The 21461-nt window shown below is 36.1% G+C and overlaps 2 protein-coding genes, 1 long non-coding RNA gene and 1 other non-coding gene across 13 annotated transcripts; 2 read left to right on the top strand and 2 right to left on the bottom strand.

The window, feature by feature from the left end:
* Positions 1 to 523: 523 nt before the first annotated feature.
* LOC113296800 lies at positions 524 to 1045 on the bottom strand. The gene is made up of 2 exons (XR_003333147.1): positions 883 to 1045; positions 524 to 773 (listed from the first exon to the last, which is right to left on the bottom strand). It is a non-coding gene; the product is annotated as an uncharacterized LOC113296800 (long non-coding RNA).
* Positions 1046 to 1445: 400 nt separating this feature from the next.
* Positions 1446 to 1643, top strand: LOC113300830. The gene has a single exon (XR_003335941.1). It is a non-coding gene; the product is annotated as a U2 spliceosomal RNA (small nuclear RNA).
* Positions 1467 to 3728, top strand: LOC113296799 (putative SWI/SNF-related matrix-associated actin-dependent regulator of chromatin subfamily A member 3-like 1). Of its 8 annotated transcripts, XM_026545147.1 has the most exons (6): positions 1467 to 1780; positions 1919 to 1991; positions 2087 to 2094; positions 2179 to 2616; positions 3160 to 3369; positions 3537 to 3728. In XM_026545147.1, the coding sequence occupies exons 4-6, from the start codon at positions 2476 to 2478 to the stop codon at positions 3624 to 3626; spliced, it is 441 nt and encodes a 146-aa protein (XP_026400932.1). In that variant the 5' UTR covers positions 1467 to 1780; positions 1919 to 1991; positions 2087 to 2094; positions 2179 to 2475; the 3' UTR covers positions 3627 to 3728. The 8 variants fall into 8 exon arrangements, with proteins under 8 accessions (XP_026400932.1, XP_026400930.1, XP_026400931.1 ...); XM_026545145.1 differs by having other exon boundaries at positions 1905 to 1991; positions 2087 to 2616; XM_026545146.1 differs by lacking the exon at positions 1919 to 1991 and having other exon boundaries at positions 1992 to 2094.
* A 9594-nt stretch (positions 3729 to 13322) lies between these two features.
* Positions 13323 to 17658, bottom strand: LOC113296803. Of its 3 annotated transcripts, XR_003333149.1 has the most exons (8): positions 17495 to 17658; positions 17251 to 17325; positions 15154 to 15413; positions 14869 to 15048; positions 14698 to 14787; positions 14523 to 14627; positions 14149 to 14428; positions 13323 to 13557 (listed from the first exon to the last, which is right to left on the bottom strand). XR_003333149.1 is itself a non-coding variant. In XM_026545150.1 (7 exons), the coding sequence occupies exons 3-6, from the start codon at positions 14899 to 14901 to the stop codon at positions 14264 to 14266; spliced, it is 393 nt and encodes a 130-aa protein (XP_026400935.1). In that variant the 5' UTR covers positions 14902 to 15413; positions 17251 to 17320; positions 17495 to 17658; the 3' UTR covers positions 13323 to 13557; positions 14149 to 14263. The 3 variants fall into 3 exon arrangements, 2 of the variants coding, with proteins under 2 accessions (XP_026400935.1, XP_026400934.1); XM_026545150.1 differs by having other exon boundaries at positions 14869 to 15413; positions 17251 to 17320; XM_026545149.1 differs by having other exon boundaries at positions 14869 to 15413.
* Between the last annotated feature and the right edge of the window lie 3803 nt (positions 17659 to 21461).

The following is a 21461-nucleotide window of genomic DNA, read 5'->3' on the forward strand; positions in this document are numbered from 1 at the left end:
ACGATCTCATCCCAAATATTTGGTTATACTCGCCCACTGTGGATGCTCTAAAGAATGCAACCCAAGTATGGTAACACTAAGATAGGACAATAATATCAAACATTGAAACAGAAAGAGATAGCAAATTCATGAACTGGTCAAAAGCAAAATATGCCAGAAACACTTGTGAGTAGCTAGAGTCCCCAGCAACACTTGGGGAATCAGTTTCAGGATACTCCTGGGAACCATTTGAAATCTCCGAGGTGATATACACCACCTGCAACAGAGCCACCACAACCTACACTAGACATGCACCAGAATTTCGTCAAACGATGCTGCTATTAAAATCCAACCTCTTCATCATCATCATCAAAAACAATGGTTAAAAAACTAATCAAATAAACTGAAACCTTATTCATTAGTAATAGTTTAAGGCAACTCAATACAATTTGGAGAAATTAAAAGAAAATCAAAGAAACCCTAGCAATCAGGAAAATTGTAAGAAACCATAATTTTAAATCAGTCAAACAAATTCCATAAAAAACGATAAATGCAAACTTAAATTCACCATACATATGTTCCATTAGATTCCGCTTGTAAACCAACAACAGCTGAATACTAAACTTACATTAAATCTCTCTTTTCTCTTTTCCAATCAACAAAACATTTCTGTCTTCTACATCACTCTTTTTTGTAGTTGTTCAATAACAATAGGTTACAGATATGGAGAAGTTATGTAGAAGCAAAATCCCACCCCACCACCGCCCCAATCAAACATTTTCCTTCTTCCAAATCTGAGAGAGAGAAATCATAAGAACCCAATTCCTAATTTCAGAATTATGTTTAAAACAGACAGATGTAGAGTTAGAAAGTTTGGTGTGTTTTTATTTAGCACAAATCTACCTTTGGATCTGTAGTTCAACATCGTAGCTCGCTCTCTGCGGAGATGTCCGAGCGCCCGAGACAGGATAATACATGTCCCACTTTTTTTTTGGTTGCTGTTCCCCTAGCTTTCTTGTTCTTTGGTGTTCCAACTTGTTTCCAAGTGGTACAACCTCAGATTAGTTCAGAAAACATGCCTACTTCCTAGTTCATGACCGTTTCTTAAATCCTAATCAATCTATGTTTTGGCTAACCATTAAATGCTATTCCTAGTTCATGACCGTTTCTTAAACATGCCTACTTCCTTGATCAAGCCAACCATTAAATGCTAAAACTTAGTCACTTAACTATTAAATTGATCTCATGATCTGTACTTGGTACTTACCTCATCAAGCCAATTATGGTGCTCCATATAAACTGGACTCTTACCATGCTCATGGACTTCATCTCAGTTCCCTATTAAACTCAATTTGCCCAAGGCCTATAAAGCAGCAAAGTTAAAATTTAGTCCCACATAGACTACTACACAGCTGAGGAATGGAAACGAGACAGTATAAAAACACAAATTGTAGAAGGGAAGAGGCATACCTTTCTCGGCCTTTTGGCTAAGATCAAGTGTAGTATCTGTTCTTATCAGTTTAATATCTGATATGTGAGCCATCGGCTCACACGATATTAAATTAATTTTTTTCATGGGGGAGGTCCCATCACAGTAGCTTGCTACTGGGGTTCTCACGCGTCGCCCTTGCGTTGCACTACTGCAAAGGCCTGGCGCACCCCCACCAAAACTAAGAACAATGTATTGTTTCTGTTTTGGATACCAATTTCTGAACACATCTATCTTGAGCAGAATGTTGGCTCCCAGTAATGGTACTCCATGAAGTGAACAGTATAAACCCATTCCTCTTGGTAACGACGGGTAAGGCTTCACAGATGTTTGTAGGCTCCAATTTTTCAGAAAATTCTGTAATATTTTTTTTTTTTGCAATAAGATATATTCAATGTTTGTGAGTCACATAACAATGCCTTAAGTTTTTGATCAGTCCAATGTCTTCAGCTTATTCCAGAGTATTGATCCATCAATAGGTTCAGATGTCTTAGATGTCTCTCAAACTTTGAAATGGAAGCAGGTAATGTCGGAATCGACGAACCCCTCAAATATTATACAAGCAAATTCCTATTATTAAACAAGTTCTGAATACTCTCAAATCTCCCACCTCCGCAGCACCAAATGTTCGTATTTTACTTGCATTACTTTTACTGGAAACACTTTTCGTGTATCTTCTTCAAAGACTAAACGCAAATGCTGCACTGCAGAAATAAAACAAAACAAGTTCTGGGTGTAAGTTAACGCTAACAACGCTTCATGCATCTTGCACTTACTAGTTTCACGAAGCTCATCCTTTTCTACATTTTGGAATTACGAATGAGACAACAAACTGATAAAACATTAGTTTCCAAGATCTTCAGGCACTACATGAAAGCCTTCTGCCATCCAAAGTTTGATTAAGGCTTCTCTATCAAATTTGACGACAAATTATCGTAAGTCAGGATCCTGGTTTGCTTTTTGAAACACTGCACTGGTTTGCTAAGTTTAGGTGGGTGGTTACGGGTATGCCCATCGTCAGCAGCTCAATTGATTTGCATTTCGCCATGGCCTTTTTGGGGTTCTATCCATTTTCAGTCAACTACCATTGGCAAAGTCTGGTGCAAAACCCTTTGAATAGAGGAAAGGTTGGGCTCTCACATATACCGGTATGAATTCTTAACTCTCGCTTTCCTACCTTTTATTTCTGAATTCTGGAGCAGTTAGCATCTAAGATTGTTCTTCTACCTTCAAGTTTTGTGAACTTCAACTGGATTGAAATATTTCTCTGAGCAATAAGCTATCGGTTGCCACAATGGCTTTCTGTAAGTGTGTGCATTCCTTGTGGATTAGGCAGTGCGGTTTAGGTTATTGCACATTACAATAAGGCATATGAATGCTGTACAAAATGTCAGCATAAGAACACATAATGTACATTCTTCAATCACAGTCTTTGGTCATTTTTATATAAATGAGTTTAAGATTCTGCTTCACTGAGTATCGAAAACTTGCAAGGTGCAAGAAAAATACAAGTGTATTTGTAAGTTAGGCTCCGCTTAATGTCCTTCAAATGTTGCACGACAAGAATGAGATAGACATGCCTTAAGTGTTGTAGGACGTTGAAATGAACTCTGATTCTAAATTTCGTAAGCTGCCAGGATCTCAGTCATTTGTTGTTATTTAACTAAGTAATTTTGTGTAATATTCTGTAGGACTTGGTGACGAACATTTCGTTAAGAAGATTGAAAGCTGACTGTCTGGTCAAATTGCCTCCGAAAGCTGTTGAGACTGTTTTTCTAGAGCTTTCTGATGAAGAACGAGTGAAGTATGACCAAAAGGAATTGGATTCCAAGGAAGTGGTTCAAACTTACATCCGTCATGGCCATGCGCTTCAGAACTGCCTATGTCCGTCAACATTGAAGGTACAACTAGTCTTGCAACACTTCTTTTTGGACTAATCATGATAGTTACTAATTTAAGAAATCACATCCTCCATTTTAAACACAAAAACATGGGAACCAGCTGTCTTATTCTTCTAGTTAGGCTTGCTGTTTGCCTTGACTAATTAAGTGGGAAATTGGTGTTGCAGATGTATCCAAAAACCCAGAACTGCTGCAGAAGTTGTTCTGGAAACTACGAGAAGATTACCTTGATTGTCAAATTACAGCTCAAGCCATAAAAGTATAAATCAAATTACACTCTACTGGTAGTATACGAGTCATATTAGTTTGAATGGTTAGCACTTAGCAGCTAGATTGAGTATGCAGTATTATATATGCAAGTAAATTGTTCAAATTTTCGCAGCCGTAAAACACGGTGTAGCCCTATCTAACATCTACCAGGATACGGTAATCCCGTTCTTGACAAGGTTTTTGTAATGTTTTACACAGACATACATTACAAATATTTCAACCATGAACAGTCAAATCTAAGAAAAAAATGATAACCCGCTAATAGCTTTCGAGTTGCAAGACTGGACAAGAAAACATGCAACGCACCATTTCTTACATCAAAGGCAGTTTTTCCCACCCGCTGTGTGCTTGGCTTTCTACTGGCTTCTTCACTGGATCCAGGCATCTTTTCAAGGCATATGTGCCTTGCATGGCGTGCGGTCCATTGAGAGATCTTCGCCTCATCCTCCCTCCAGATAATTTTTCCAAATGGTTGAGGCCTTAGTTCTGATGTGAGACATCATGTATCCAGTGATCTTCCTTTCAACCCATGTAGCATTAGCATCCTTATCCTTATTCGTCACAAGTGAATTATCAGAATCATTTGCATGGCAATCCGGTGTTTTAGCTGTAAAGTTCGGCCTTTTAGGTTTGTTGAATGGGATTTCGTCTTCCGAATCATTAAGTTCACTAGGGATTGTTTAGCTTTTTGAACTTGAATAATTAAGTTCAGTCTCAGTATCAAACTGTCCCTGATCCAATCATCATCATCTGTATCTGTTGTACAAGGCGAAAAAGTTCAGCTGAAAATAAAGCACATCCCTGAAGTTCAGTTCAACAGCACGCCACGGAAGGCAAAATCTAACCTTACGAAATCTAATTTTGCTTTCAGCTCAACAGCATGTCATCCTTTTAGAAGGTGAATAAGTATCAAGGGGTCTAAGCAAACTCCAAACTAGCATGAATTGAGTGGACATATACTACCAAACATTCTACATGGCACCTAAACAGTAGATACAAATACCTGTTATCCAAATAGTCATATCCAATACACTTGCCCATCTATTTAAAAGGTCTTGGAGTCTGAAGGGGTCTAAGCAAACTTCAATACTAGCAGGAATTGAGAGGACACATGCTACCAAACACTCTGTAACAACACATAAATAATAGATCCCAATATATGCATTTAGTAACCCAAATAGTCACGTCTAGTACAACTTACCCATCTACTTGTAGCCAGACAGTAGTGAAGTTATTAATTAAGCCTGATAGATGCCAGTAACTTACTACATAAATGATTTGTATGGCTGGATTTTAGCAGATAATGCAAAGTAATGTTACAGGACTTTTGTATCAAAACAAACGGAAAAAAAATGTTACAGAACTTTCTACCACAAGCTTCACAAAAGATACATGAATTCATAAAGTTCATAAGGTGTGCTAATTCCATACTCGATTTAATACACAAAGAGCAGACACAAACATCCAACTTATACTAATCCAAGATCTACCTATGATAATTGATATGACTCTAAAGGTAACAAGATAGTTCGTTGATGTAAGACAAAGAAGATTAAATACTATTTTCTTCTATCCTTGACATGAAAGAAAGTAACGTCAACCTTGTTTACTGCTACACTTGTAATTCTCAAAGCTCAGCTGTCCTAAGATCATGCTATTGTGAATGTGTTGGAATCCAAACTACGCCAGAATGTGGGTACAAAGCTCAAATAGGATGTCGCAAGTTCATCATACTATTTGCTCTTTGGAAAGTTCAACGCTTTCCAATAAGTAATTCATTGATATTGATTGACGAAACATCAATGCTGATAGTGTTCCTATGGATCCGACATGAATACTTGGTGCTAGTAGTGTTACAAAAAATCATGTCTCTTTACAAACTAGGTGTATAAGATGTCTCAAATAAGATAAATCATGCCCTTGTTTCTCTTTCGGACAGCTGAAGCCATAAAAGGATAAATCAAATTACACTCTACTCATAGTGTAAGAATCATATTAGTTTGAATGGTTAGCACTTAGCAGTTAGATTGAGTAGGCAGTATTATATATACAATGAAAATTGTTTAAAATTTTGCAGCCATAATACACGGTGTAATCCTATACACGGTTTATATATGCAATAATCCCATTCTTGACAAGGTTTTTGTAATGTTTTACAGTCAAATCCAAGAACAAAAATGATAAACCACGACTAGCTTTTGAGTTGCAAGACTGGAAAGTGACTGGACAAAGGAAAACATATGTGTGTACGTACCATTTCTTGCATCAAGGGAAAATATCCGCACCCACTGTGTGCTTGGCTTTCTGGTGACTTCTTCATAGGATCCATGCATCTTTTCAAGGCATATGTGCTTGCACGGCGTGCAGTCCATTAAGAGATCTTCGCCTCCTCCTCCCTCCAGATTTTTTTCCAAATGGTTTAGGCCTTAGTTCTGATGCTATCCAGTGATCTTCCTTTCAAACTATGGAGCATTAGCATCCTTATCCTTATTCGTCACAAGTGAAAGATTCATTTGCATGGCAATCCTGTGTTTTAGCTGTAAAGTTCAGCCTTTTAGGTTTGTTGAATGGGATTTCGTCTTCTGAATCAGCGTCACTAGGAATTGTTTAGGTTTTTGAGCTTGAATAACCATAGTGATAATTATCCTCAGTATCACAGTGGTCAATGTCAACTATCTCTGATCCAATCATCAACATTTGGATTTGCTGTATAAAGCAACAAGTTCAGCTGAAAATAAAGCACATTCTTGAAGTTCAGTTCAACAGCATATGACAAAAGCCAAAATCTAATCTTACGAAATCTAATTTCGCTTTCAGTTAAACAGCATGTGATCACTACAACAGAATCAAATTGTACATCCTTTTAGAAGGTAAATAAGTCTCAAGGGGTCTAAATAAACTCCAAAACTAGCAGGAATAGAGTGGACATATACTACCAAACATTCTACATGGCACCTAAATAGTAAATACCTGTCATCAAATGTAAAATTAAGCAAATATATGCACATAGTGATCCAAATAGTCATGTCCAATACACTTTCCCATCTATTTATAACCAGACAGTAGCAAAAAAGAAGATTAAATACTATGTTCTTCTATCCTTAACATGCAAGAAAGTAAGGTCAATCTTTTTTTACTGCTACACTTGTAATTCTCAAAGCTCACCTGTCCTAAGATCATGTTATTATGGAAATGGTAGAATCCAAACTACGCCAGAATGTGGGTACAAAGCTCAAATAGGATGTCCCAAGTTCAAGATACTATTTTGCTCTTTGGAAAGTTCAATGCTTTACAATTTCAGTAATTTGTTGATATTAATTGAGGAAACATTAATGCTGACAGTGTTCCTATGGATTTAACCAATATGAATACTTGGTAAGTGTAACGAAAAAATCTTGTCTCTTACCAACTGGGTGTATAAGATGTCTCAAATAAGATAAATCATACTCTTGTTTCGCTTTTGGACAGCTCCATAAAAGGATAAATCAAATTACGCTCTACTTGTAGTATATGAATGGTTAGCACATAGCAGTTAGATTGAGTAGGCAATTTTACATATGCAAGTTAATATGAAACAATGAAAAAAAAATTAAATTTTTTCAGCCATAAAACACGGTGTAGCCCTATCTAACATCTACTAGGATATGGTAATCCCATTCTTGACAAGGTTTTTGTAATGTTTTACGCAGACATATATGAGAAATATTTCAACCATGAACAGTCGAATCCAAGAAAAAAAATGATAAACCACGGCTAGCTTTCGAGTTGCAAGACTGGAAAGTGACTGGACAAAAAAAAGCATATGTGTGTACGTACCATTTCTTGCATCAAGGGAAGTTTTCCCCACCCACTGTGTGCTTGGCTTTCTGGTGACTTCTTCATAGGATACATGCATCTTTTCAAGGCATATGTGCCTTGCACGGTGTGAAGTCCATTAAGTGATCTTCGCCTCCTCCTTCCTCCAGATTTATTTCCCAAATGGTTGAGGCCTTAGTTCTGATGTGAGACTTCATGTATCCAGTGATCTTCCTTTCAACCCATGTGGCATTAACATCCTTATCCTTATTCGTCACAAGTGAATTATCAGATTCATTTGCATGGCAATCCGGTGTTTTAGCTGTAAAGTTCGGCCTTTTAGGTTTGTTGGATGGGTTTTTGTCTTCTGAAATCAGTGTCACTAGGGATTGTTTAGTTTTTTGAACTTGAATAACCATAGTGATAATTATCCTCAGTATCGCAGTGGTCAATGTCAACTACCCCTGGTCCAATCACCATCATCTGGATTTGTTGTGTAAGGTGAAAAGTTCAGCTGAAAATAAAGCACATCCCTGAAGTTCAGTTCAACAGCATATGACGAAAGCCAGAATCTAATCTTACTAAATCAAATTTTGCTTTCAGTTAAACAGCATGTGATCAATACAACAAAATCCAATTTTAGATCCTTTCAGAAAATGAATAAGTATCAAGGGGTCTAAAGAAAATCCAAAACTAGCAGGAATTGAGTCAGTGGACATACACTAACAAACATTCTACATGGCACCTAAATAGTAAATACCAATACATGTCATTAAATCTAAAATTAAGCAAATATGTATATATAGTGATCCAAATAGTCATGTCCAATACACTTGCCCATCTATTTGTAACCAGACAGTAGCAAAAAACTTAAGTTCTACATAAGCGACTTGTACGGCTAGATTAAACCAGGTTATTCAAAGCATTCTTACAGGATTTTAGAAAATAAGCAGAGAAGTTAGCAGTCAATTAGATGACAGTTGAAATTACACCCTTACCTTAAACCCTGAAGTCAAGGTCTCCTCAAATTTTTCTGAAAAAGTTTCTTTTGGATGTTGAGGTGATCACAGGCCATGTTAAAACTTTTCCGAATCCGCTCGTAACAAGTGAAATCAACCATTTTGTTTCTTCTTCTTCTTCCTTTTCTTTTTCGTCTTCTGAGTGTTTAGACTTTAGAAACAACAATCCAAACAACCTAGATTCATTACTAACTATTCTTCTTCCAACATACTGAATATCTTTATGTTTCTTCATCTTTTCTTTGTTTTATTTAGTATTTGAATCACCCAATAACTTGATCTATCTGCTCATTGATTTCAACTTTGCTGCATCTTTCAACTTGGAGTTATCTTTCCATTTTATATGTAGGGTTAGGAACTTTAGGGCAGGATAGAGTCATGAGTATGCCATCATGGTTAATTGTGGTCAGGTCCCCGTTGTCACCTGATGCAAAGAATGATCTGACAAACAAGTGGTTGAGGAGAGGATTTCGTCTGCGGTTACAGGTGCGGCGGCATGGTTGAATCCAACTCCTTCGGACGAGTCATTGACGGTGTAAGTAATCTATTGAAACAGAATATGAAGGTGGAATAATCACATCTATTTGTAGCTCCAGAATAATTAGGTACCCCCGTTAGCAATTTGTGATTTAGAGTCATTGATGGCTTTACCCATGCTCAATACTACTCGTCATTCATCCAAAAGTATCTTCACTGACCACGCCACAAGTATCTTGTCATTCGTATGTCTACTCTCAAATGGAACGAAACTAGGCACTAAAAGAAGTGCAGTATCAGTTTTATATTCGGCTCATCCTCACCCCTATCAAAACTAAGAAAAACATCGGGTCATTGGTCCTTAAAATTTTACTTTCAAATCATGACTAGTTAGCATCTCGCCATATCAATTACAAATTCTGTTTGCTTTATTGAAAAAAAGAAGAATTTCTAGTTAATTCGCTACGAGCTAAAGATATCTAAAAAAATGCACCTAAATTATTTAACACGGCAACATCGCTGATTCCTAGTCTATCGGGGATCATAAAACCCGGTGGAAAAAAAACGGAAGAGACAGATCATGTGGGACCCATAATGGTATAGTCCACCTCTGCTAATCTATGATGTCGTTTCTTCCGGGATTTTCCCGGTAGAATTGTTGTGTCAACTTAGAAATATCGTTGAGCCAATATATACCATTCTCTCTGACTTCTTCCTTCTGTTCTTACCAAGCATGACCACCAACTATTACCTTTCCCACTTAGTACGATAATGTACACTAATTGTGATTCTTTGGCTTCTAAAAATGGCTTAGATTGCTCAATAGTTGTTGCAAATTATTTTTCTTTTAAGCGAGTTTGTGGCATGCAACTAGATGAACCAAACAACCAAGAAAAAATCTACCGAAGAAAAACAAAGATCCTGTTGGACTCCCAAGTCTAGTCCATTCAAATGATATATGATGACAGCGCCGCATAAGTAGATAGCGAGAGGGAAGTCTCAAAGTTTGTGGGCTTTGGACGCTTTAGTCCACTCATCTGAAGCCCAGTACCTCTAGTGCAAATAAACCCCGCTTAAAACAATTTAGTCCAAACATGGTCTACCTACACGATTTAACAGTTTCAGAGAGGATTTAATCGTTTCTTCATCATAATTCAACTTCAGGTTACTTTCGTAAGTGTTTTGAAATCGTTTCTTCATCACAATCTCAGATTTGAATTCACGACAGATCGATTCAGATATAAATTTCGGAGGTGATTTAACATATTCATAGAGGTTGGGTTGGATTTGATTTGTTTCTGCAGCATAATTCAACGACGGGTTAGTTTTCTTTTGGTTGTACGATCTGTTACATCTAATTTTCAGGTTTGTTTCTGATTTTTAGTTTTTCTGAGTTGATGATGTGAATTCGATCTGTTACATCTTATTGTTTGTATGATCTTGATTTGATATTTGTTATATATTAGCTTTTGATTCTCGTGAAACGATTTCTGTTTACTGTTGTTTGATGATGAGTTTAGTTTTATGATGCATGATATGAAATCGAGCTGATATTAGATCGTAGGCTTCTGATTTATTCAATTATGTGTTCCAGTAAGATTCTGAAGCTTAATTGATGGAGTATTTGATTTAGGTTTACTGTTATTTGATGTTTTGGCTTCGATTAAATGTGTACTTTCATGTACATTGTTTAAGTTTTAGGTTATTCAAATCTGAAATTGTGATTTGAAGCTTCAAATATTTATTATCATTCTTTTTTAATATGTAGGGGTATCAAATATGTCTGAGAAGGTTATTCATGTTGTTTTGAATCATGGTGAGTATTCTGCTGCTTTTCGTGTTAATACTTCAACAACCGTAAATGAATTGAAGCATTTTGCATGCAAGCATTGGAGGTCTTTGAATCCTGGGAGTATACGTTTCAGCTATATGGATAATGATCAATTAGTTTTTGTACAAGGTGATATACAACTGCAAGGTTTAATAGCTCTTGTTATTCTTATTAAGAATGAAGATTTCTATTTGAATGTTGACGTGATTCGGAATCATACTTCTTGTTCTAGTACTGCAAATTCTTGTGTAACTGAAAGTCCTAAGCTTGTAAGGGTGTTAGATCATGACGCAGACAGGGCTAAGCCTCTGATTATTGATGAATGGATTTATGTTTTTGACAAAGTTGGTAGAGAATTTATGGGTGGTGTTAAAGCTCTTAGACTTGTTGTTGATAAGTACAAGATGGCTACTGGTTACAAGATTATTATTCTTTAAAATGACAAGGCTCGTTTTACTGCAAAGTGCGAAGAAAATGATTGTGGTTGGAGGATTCACTTTGGGCCTGTGAATGGTGACATTTCTCGGTTCATGCTGAAAGATTCTAATGTTATTCACAGGTTAGTGGTGTTTATATTAGTCCACATTATGAATTCTTGTTTTTAGGCTTTTATATGTAGACTTGTTTTAGGTGTACATTACTTATTCCAGGTTTTTTTTTTTTTTTGTTGTTGTTGTGGTGGTGTTGGTTTGAGGTTGAAGATCCTGCGGTGACAACCAAGTTAGTCAAGCATTTGATCGCTGACAATATACATGGTGATCCTAGTTTAAAACCCAAACAAATCATTTCTCTTTTTAAGAAGACTTATGTGTCCAATATTAAGTATCACCATGCCCGTAGAGGGAAAGAAGCTGCATTTGAAGAACCGTTTGGTGATGATGAGAAGTCGTATAGCGATTTAACTTGGTATGTCAAAGCAATTGAAGAAACTAATCCCGACAGTTTTGTGAAGTTTGAAGTTGATCATGGAACCAGAAGATTTGAGAGGATATTCATTTGTTTCGGTGCTTGCAAACATAGCTATAGGTATCTCAGGACGATGATTTACTTGGATGCTACTTTCCTTACTGGTAGATTCAAGGGTGTTTTGATGGATGCAACATGTATTAATGGAAAAATGGTTTTTACCCATTTGCTTTTGCTCTTGTTTCTGTTGAAAACAAAGATAATTGGTTTTGGGTTCTGGAGAATCTTAACAAGTTGTCGATGGTCGTCAGATTGTTTTCCTTAGTGATAGTGGAGAAGGACTTTTGTAGGGCATTCCAAAAGTATTTCCTAATTCATATCACATCCATTGTTTTTACCACATCAAGTGCAATCTTCCCATTGGATCAGGTGATGCGAATTCGAAGGTCGTTATTGATTTGTTTTACAAAGCTGCTTACTCTTACACAGTAACTAACTTTGAAGAAGCTTTGCGGGACATGCATGCAATTGGATGTGGACATGTTGCTAACTATATCAGGACTATTCCAAAGGAGAAATGGGCAAATGCATTTTTCTCTGTATGCAGATATAGTGCTCACTCTTCAACTCTTTCTGAGTCCTTTAATAACTGGATTCTTGATTTCAAAAAGCTGCCTGCTTTTGCTCTTCTGGATGCGATACGGTGAGTTTTATGTTTAGTGTTTCATTCATTTATTTTCTTTGACATGTAGATCTTCCCCGTACACATGTTTATCTGTCTACATTGTTGCACACATGGATTTGCTTGATCTATAGATACTTGTCCACATGTTTTATCTGTGATTCTACAACTGTGTGTACATTATTGAACACATGGATTTCCTTAATGTGTACATTGTTGTACACATGTTTTGATTTCCTTCTAGATGATGTTTTGATTTTATGTTTTGTGTTTTTATTATGTTGGTTTGAAGGTTATGAAGAAGAATTCTGAGTGAAGGATAGAAGGTCTAGAAAATTTCAACACTAGGCTTACTCCCATATATGAGTATTTACTAAAGGAAAACATCGACATTGGTCGTACTTGGACTGTTACTTAGTCCATGGAAAGAGTATATGTAATTCGCGTCTCCCCGGTCTCATTCTGTAGATCTATTGCAGAAAACTTGTACATGTCACGGGTGGAAAGTTAATGGTTTTCCTTGTGCACATGCTTGTGCTGCCATTCAAGCTATGAGGGAGAACATCTCACTACAAAAATACTGAGTTTTAGTGACGCCAAGAAACCTGGCAGTTGATCAAAACCCGTGGCAAAAAACAATTTGCCACGCAAGCCTCCTCGTAACAAATAGTCCAGTGGCTAAAAGTATTTGCCACGACGGTTGCCACGGTTTCTCTTTGCGTGGCTAATAATTTAAGAGCTTTTACCACGATTACCGTCGTGGATAATAATTAGTTGGATGGCACATGTGTGGGGTTATTAGCCACGGTGTTAGCCACAATTTTTAGGCGTGGGTTTTGCTCCAAGATCATTTTATGTAGTTGGATTTCACTGAAGCTATTTAAAAACTGAAATAACATGACAATATTTACTTACACTACAACAATTTCAAAAAGACAATCTATTCATTAGAAAACACAATTACTACATGTCCGATTGATTACATTCCAAAGCAAATAAAAACTTAATACTTGACCATTTTGAGTCTGATACAAGAAAACAAATAAAAACTTAATACTAAACCATTTTGAGTCTGATAAAAATTTCAAGAGAAATTTAAGTGAATGAACACAAAATACTTAAATTATCAGAGATGGATTTCTTACTTCAAAGTTAATTATGATATATCTTCCAACACCTTGAACATAATATCTTTCGATGAAATTAACCTGCAAAATGTAGACATCAAATCTGATATCAATGACAAATAACAGAAGAAAATATTCATGTATACAAAATTTATAGAGGCTTAATTTCTTATCCCTTCAAATATAACATGTGGTCTAAACCATTAAGAAGATACAGAAGAATCATAGGAACAACCATTCATCCAACTATAATCTCTCACGTACACCTATGGATTCAAACAAGTACAAATATCCATCAATACATTTAAGCCCATACACCTAGTTACCCATAAATCAATCCATGGCAGAAAAAAGAACAAGAAATTCAGAGTAGTCCAAAACCAGTACACCCATTTCCAAACCTAATAATTCAATATGATATCATCCACTGGTGTACGCAAATATTAAGTTGGTTGGCAAGCTATTGGCTTACGATATGCTTATGTGTGTCGTGACAGCTAAAATAAAGAATGTGTCCGCAAATATCACTATAGTCCATGATGTTAATCCAGAGTCTAACTTAACAATTATGCCATCATCTTTCTAATATGTTGCAACAAGGGGAACATGTTTAGAGGTTTATAAACAACTATGCACAATCAATCATTTGCACTAATAAACAGAAAACATTACCTCAGATTCATTCTGCATATGAACCTGATCCTCCTTCAGTTTCTTAATTTAATACAGCATTTTCCTCGTTGTTTTGGACAACATTTTAAGAAGATTCCCCCCAAGCTTGGTTACTTTAATTGCGAACCAACACCACAAATCCGACCAGGTTTCTCAGCTCCCATGATTTTGAATACTTGTCTCCTTTCAGCTCGCCATAAGAAGTGAGTTCCAAGATTGAAACATCATTATCTGAACCATTCTCTTCTAAATCTTCCCTCTCCAAGGCTTCCATTTGAGCCTGCAATTATAATATGCAAAGTTAAAGTGAGAACAAGTTGCAACAATTTTACTAATTCTAACAACATACAAATTAACGTATTAAAAAGCCATACGCGATTTGCTTCAGCTTTAGGGTTGGAAGTTTTTCCTTCTCTGGCTCTATAGGTTTTCCGATACATGGCCGCTAGACTTGCTTTCTTTTGCGTTGTCTCTTCTATCTGTTCATATATAGTATGTCAAGATCTATATAAACATTAACTATCAATATCGATTGATATTAGTTGTTACCTCTATCACGTGGTTCACGAATGACTTAGTACCACCATGATGAGGCACAACCAAATGCTTTCTACTTGCTTTGCCATTCTTGCTTTTTTTCTATATTATTCAACGTTCAGAAGCTAGAAGTCACAGTTTAACATATAAACTCATAAATGATAAATCTGTAAACATTCCCACCTTGGATTCAGGTGAACACCAATATATCAACATATTTGCCTACTGAGTGTCAATAACTTCGTTTGGACAACTAGCTCTGTTTTGTGCATCAGTCTTATTCTCATCGAAATGTTCCAACCTCATGTTACGTTTGTCTGCCTTCCATTTTTCATGGATTTTCTCCTCCACCCGAAAGTTGATCTCATCAGAATAATGAAAAATATTCCACAATATTCATCAGTTAAAATTCAGCAATCTTCAATCAGTTAAATAATTTAATATATTGGTTAAAGTGATTTTCTTTACCTTTATCTCTTCAATGGCTTCTTCAAGCTTCCTTATGGGGCATTTCAGACCAGTCATGAATGTCAAAAGGGAAGTTTTCTCCATTTAGTGCCAGCTTTCCACAATAAGCTGAGATCTTATTTGCGTTCGGTCCAACTGGTGCACCCTGCCAAAATTCCAGTGGTACTTTCTCGCCCTTTTTCATTTTTGTACGAAAGTTCAACTTAGCCCCTCCTCTTACTTTCTTTGCTGCCGGAGGTTGTGGGTTGTTATCTATATTCCTGCAAGAACCACAAACAATAAGTAAGCATATCATAACGAAACAAAAAGATCACACAACGTGTGGATAAAAAATACATAATAAGAAATTAGTGAAAAGTTGTATTAAGTTTCAAAAGAACCACATAATACAAAAAACTACAATCGCAAAACAGATTCTATTGTCATGTAACATTTACCTTGAATGAACAACTAGGAAAAACTGAAAAAAGAAAAACAACTAGCATAAACTGGACACAACTGTATGTCACGTAATTCTACAAAAAGATTTTTTAGTCTGGTAAGTTCACAAAAGCTCTTGGGAACATACTTATGCCTTATGGCATAGCCAAGACATAAAAAAAAATATTCAAAAAAAAAAATGTGTGTGGGGGTCTCGATATGCGTTCTGCATATCACATTCTATATCCCTGCATATAGCCAAGACATTAAAGACTTAAATCAAATCCTTGGTATTTTTAAATCCAGCCCAAAACATAATTTTGAATTTGTTTTGCAGTTACCACAGGTTGAGCATGACGTCAATAAGATTTCCAAAAAGGAAAAGATGACTTTAACAATAATTGGTGTACATTTTCATACATTGGTAAGTTGATGCAAGCAAATAGTTATAATTAAAGAAGGAAGCACTAATAGAATACAATAAAGCTATTAATAACAATGTGGAGTTCACAAATTGCAGACATCAAGTAGATATTCAGATGACAAACTGCAACAAAAAGATAAAAGAGACATATAAATTACTCAAAACTATGAATAGAGTCTGTAATCTTACGGTGATGCAACTTTACCGTAATTTACCTACATAGTATCCATTGGTATTCCTATTTCTATATAGCACTATGTGTACCTATAAACCACAAACAATCATGTGGTATGAGGAGATTGGACATTCATAGTTATTAAAAGATCCAATCATTTGATCATAAAGCAGAAAAATGTGCATAAAAAGAACGAAAATCCATTGACAAAAGAAAATAGGGGTCAGTTAACCATATTGATAATGTCCTCAACTCCTAAGATAATAAAGAAGGGAAAATAAAGGGACTGTGCTATACAATTAGTGACCAAAACTGAGATTTTTCACCAAATATGCATTCAAGATGAAAAGTATTTTGTGCTTCATAGACTCGGATTAACATTAACTGGAATTTTAAAACAAAAATCTAAATTTGGATCTAAAAGAATCTCTTTAAGTATCAACTCCTCCTTCCTATAGCTCTTTAAGTTCTTCAATCAAGGGTCTCAAGTACACATAAATATGGTTCACTGGACTACTTGGATCATAAGTATCAGTTCGTTGTTCTTTATGCCATCTCATGTCCTTGGATGTTTTGGAAGACATAAACAAAGGCTGAATCCTTTTAATGGGAAGTAGCGGAGTATCTTAGAAGGAGTATTAGGTCTCACTATCTTCCACCTTGAAGCCCCGCAAATAGTGCACTTGTCCATGGTTTTTCCTTTCTTTCTAGAGTGAGAATACCAAACAGAAAAGAAATTTTCATAAACTCATGATATTTAAGCCAACAACCTACCCTCAAATAACTAGGCTCATTAGAATGGAGACTTAATACACATCCAGATGCACATCTCTTACTGAAAAAACAACATTCTATGGGAATAACCAAAAACAGTATTTGACTAACCTAGAAAGGGATGCATACTGGGTTTTGCAATTACACTTGAATTAGAAATTTCAAAAACCTAGTATATTTGATGTTATAAAGCAAGAACAATAGCTGGAATTTCAAAACAAAAATCGAACTTTGATCTAAAAGAAACTAAAAATGGATGACAATTGCAGCAAGAAACCAAGGAACAAGAAATTAAACTTCTTACCAGCTTGTGCAGATAAAATCGATGATGTCTTGCAGAGGATAATGAAATTGATGATTTCTTTCTTCCAAATCTGACCTAATATCATAAAGTAATCCAAATTAAAGAACATAAATTCTAGATCAGTGTAAAATAATTGAAATCGATATGCAATTAGGTTGATTCCTACATAAATAATTACTACTTAAAAAACCCTAGTTTCAGAAAATCAAAATAAGAAGATCTAATTTTACAAATCCCATCTTACCTGAAGTATAATCTTCTCTGTGTATACGGTTTCAAGGTATCGATTGTTTTTATAGCATCCATAATCGAAGAAAGAGGATAGTTGAGGGAGGTGGGAAGAACTGGAGGAACTGGGGAATTATCATCAGGTGGAGATCGTGGTCTTCTGCAGGTTTACTAGTTACGACTTTGGGTTTTAAGAGAATTTCACAACAAACAATTGCTACGGCAGTATTTGTTGACCCGAAGCAAGAGGCCCGCTATACCCACGACCCACTCTCTCGTGAGTAGAAGATATCCGACAGGCTTATAACGTGTAAGGCTAGACGCGTGGCAAGTTGATATCATGTCGTGTCAAATGAGAGACCTATTTGCCACACTTACCTGTTTAGCGTGACAAAATGTAACATATAGCCACGGATATTTAAATCCGTGGCAATTGGGTCGTGACTAAAACTCAGTAATTTTGTAGTTTCTATTCATTTGTTGAGCCATACTTCACCATTGAATGGTACAACATGACATACCAGGAGATCATCTTGCCAATCCCCAATTATGACAAGCCGCAGGCTTATGATCCTAGTGATAGGGTTATTGTTCCTATTCCTGTTCCTCCACCTGGTAAACGAAGAACACATCATATCAAGAATGCTTTGGAGAAGCAAAATAGGCATATGATGTGCACAAAGTGCTTCACCCTTGGTCACCACAACAGATCTACTTGCCCCATGCCTTGATGCTTTTTTCTACGTTTGATTTGTTCAAAAGATTCTATGTGTTTTGGTTTTCACTTTTGGTAATGTCTTTTCAATTTTCTTTGGCGTGGATAATTAGTGCCATGACATATGTACCATTATGTATACCTTCCCGTGCACTTCAGTTTTCGTACCTGTCTTTTTACATGTGTACCATTATGCACACCTTGATGTACAATGGATGATACTAGTTTATTTTATTTAGTAATATTCTATGTTTTCAGTTATGTATAATTTCTACTAGTTTTATTTTGCTAATGCATGTTAAATTCTATGTTTAGTGTTTCAATTCTATGTTTTCAGTTCTGCAGGACTGTGTAATTATAAAAATCTGTCAGTACATGTGTACCATTATGTACACCTTCCTGTACTATTATTGTGATAAATCTCTGCTCTGTCAGTAAATGTGCACAATCATGTACACCTTAATTTTTTACTAACCTGTAATATACACCTTAGTACTGACACAAGTATACTTTCAACACATCAATATTGAAACTAATAAGAAGATTAATTCAAGGTCTTTATAGTAGTCATAAGTCTTAAATTGAAACTAATAAAAAGGTTAATTTAAAAAGATTAATTCAAGGTGTTTATAGTATTGAAAACTGAAATTTGAAAAGTTGTCTGAAGATGAAAAACATTTAGAAGCAATTCAGAAAGTGATCTTGTATAATGAAGCTTAAAAACTCCTCTTCCTCTTCAGTGGTTTAATTTCCATACTCAGGCGCCACTCCTTGTGTTGTTCATCCTTTGCTATATCCCACACCTTTTCATACACTCCGAATTTTTTCAGCATCTTGGCCACCAATTTTGTTCTCATCTCCTGACAAATGTCTTCAGCCCTCTGCTGATCTCTTTCGATACTCTTTGTCTTCTTCACACTTCGTTTCATAAAGTAACAAATGTATAGGAGGCAGTCCGGGTTGATTCCTTGTGCAGGGCATTGCATGATGTTTATTTCATGCGGTTTTATAAGTGCATCACCCTTCAACGCTCTCTTCTTGTTGAGTTCCAATTTCAACGCATTTGCAAGTTTCTGTGCATCATCTTTATAGTACTTATGTGAGTGTAACGAGTTGTACCATTTCCATTCTAGAGCTTCGAAATCAAACTTCAAAAGAGACCAGTGAATTCCTGCTGCCAATTGTTCTGTAGAGTGATTGACGGAGTTTACAAGAACTTCCAGATTGTCAGGCATGTCCCCTATGAAATAAACCACAAGCTTTTGTACCTCGCTGATGATATTGTTCTTCACATAGTACTGCAATCAATAATTTGTTGGAATAAAATGAATTAGGTACACCTAAATCAGACCAGAAAACTAACAAGCATGTACACTACTACATATCAAACCGATGTATGATATAGATGTATCCATGACGTATGATAAAGGTGTATAACTGTGTACATACATTAAGGAAATCTAACAATCAAACATCCATGTAAACACTTAACATAGCATGTGTCAATCATATAACATACTGGTGTACATCTATGTCCACACCAAAGAAATCTACAAACACATAGAACACGCCATGTCAATTAGGTGTACAACTATGTACACCTCATTAAAGTATCTATATATGACATTTTGATTTGTTTTGAGAAATTTACACATGCAGTGGGACTCATTATTTCACATATCATGTACTTTTGATCATCTGGATGACGAAAGCTATCTCTGGAAATTGTTGTGCAACATTATTGGATGTAGAACTACAGTACCTCTTGGTCCAGATATTTGTTGAACATCAGTTCACGAAGTACTTTTCCCACAATCAGAATTTCTTCCTTGACTATTGGATCTTCGAGTCTTGTTAGTTCCCAAGCTACAGAGCTGCAGAATCATAAACGAAATGTTAATATGGTGTACAGAGTGGTGCACATACCTTTTTTATAAGATTCAATCATTTGTATAGTGCGAGGTATTGTTTTGTGAACTTACGTCAGGCTTGCGTAGTCGAAGAATTTTTGTATCCTTTTTTTGTCCTGTCCTGGTTGCATGGCATGGTATAGTTGTGATTGACGAACATATGGCAGTGGGCGACGAGGATGATACTCATTTTCCTTTATCTTTATTAGTGCATGATAGCCTGGTTCTTCTCCCTTTTTGATCCCCTTGCCTTTTTGATCCACTTTTATCCTAACTTGTCTAGTTTTACCCTCGGCAGTCAAATCAGGATCTAGCTTTTTCTTTGCAACTCTCTTTGGTGGTGTCTTGGACAACTTGCCAGCTGCTTGTGTCCTCAACATCTCTGCTTCCCTCATCTTCCCTGCCTTTGTCTTTGCTGGTGGTGTCTTCTTCTCTTCTACATCTTGACTGTTAAAAATTCATCTTCATGATGTTTGATGAACTGCACTGCTTCAGCAATGATCCTTTCTCGTACATCTTCATTGGATAATGATTTTTGCGACGACTCTTCTTTTGGATCTTCTTGGCTCAACAATGAAAATCTTGGACAATCGTGGATCAGGGTTTCCATCTTTTCCTTCACTTCAGATGGTGTCTTTCAGTAACAACCTTTTTCAAGATTTACGAACACAGTTCAGACAAGTTATGTAGAAGGTCCTCAATTAATGTATAAGGCTCCTTCTCTGACTCTTCTCCTTGTGTGAGTAAAAGGACATCTTCTTCAACCGGAAACATTCCTTTAGGGTCCAACTAAGATATGGCTTGAGCTGTGATTATCGTAGCTTCATCAATTTCAGCAGTTTGAGTGGCATCCATCACATTCAGGTCTTCTTGATCTTCAACAATTTCAGCTGTCTCTGGCAGAGAAGTGCTGAAAAATGCATTTTTTGTTAGGTTATACAAAAGTGTACATATTTGTACACACACATATAAGAAATCACTAAGGTGTACATCTTGGTACACATATACAGAAAATGAAAATAAATGCGAGCTGAGATCATTTTCTTCATACCTAGGCTTCTTAGCAGTTCCAGACTCAACACCTTTCCTTGTTCCATCCTTGCCATCCTTCTCTTTATTTTTCTTTGACAGAGGAGTGCTAAAAGATTCAAGTTTTGAGAAAAGGTATGAGTTTTAGCATACTGGTGTACAACTATCTGCACACATAAAAAGAAATGACTGCCACATTTAATAAATTGATTTTATACCTTCGTTTTTCAGGAGCTTCAGACGAAACTTCATTCTTTTCAGATTCAGTTCCATGCTTGTCATCACCACCTTTGCTACCCTCTTTGTCATTGCCATCACCATACATATCA

The sequence above is a fragment of the Papaver somniferum genome, chromosome 7 (genome assembly GCF_003573695.1).
Source record: "Papaver somniferum cultivar HN1 chromosome 7, ASM357369v1, whole genome shotgun sequence".
Lineage (NCBI taxonomy): Eukaryota > Viridiplantae > Streptophyta > Magnoliopsida > Ranunculales > Papaveraceae > Papaver > Papaver somniferum.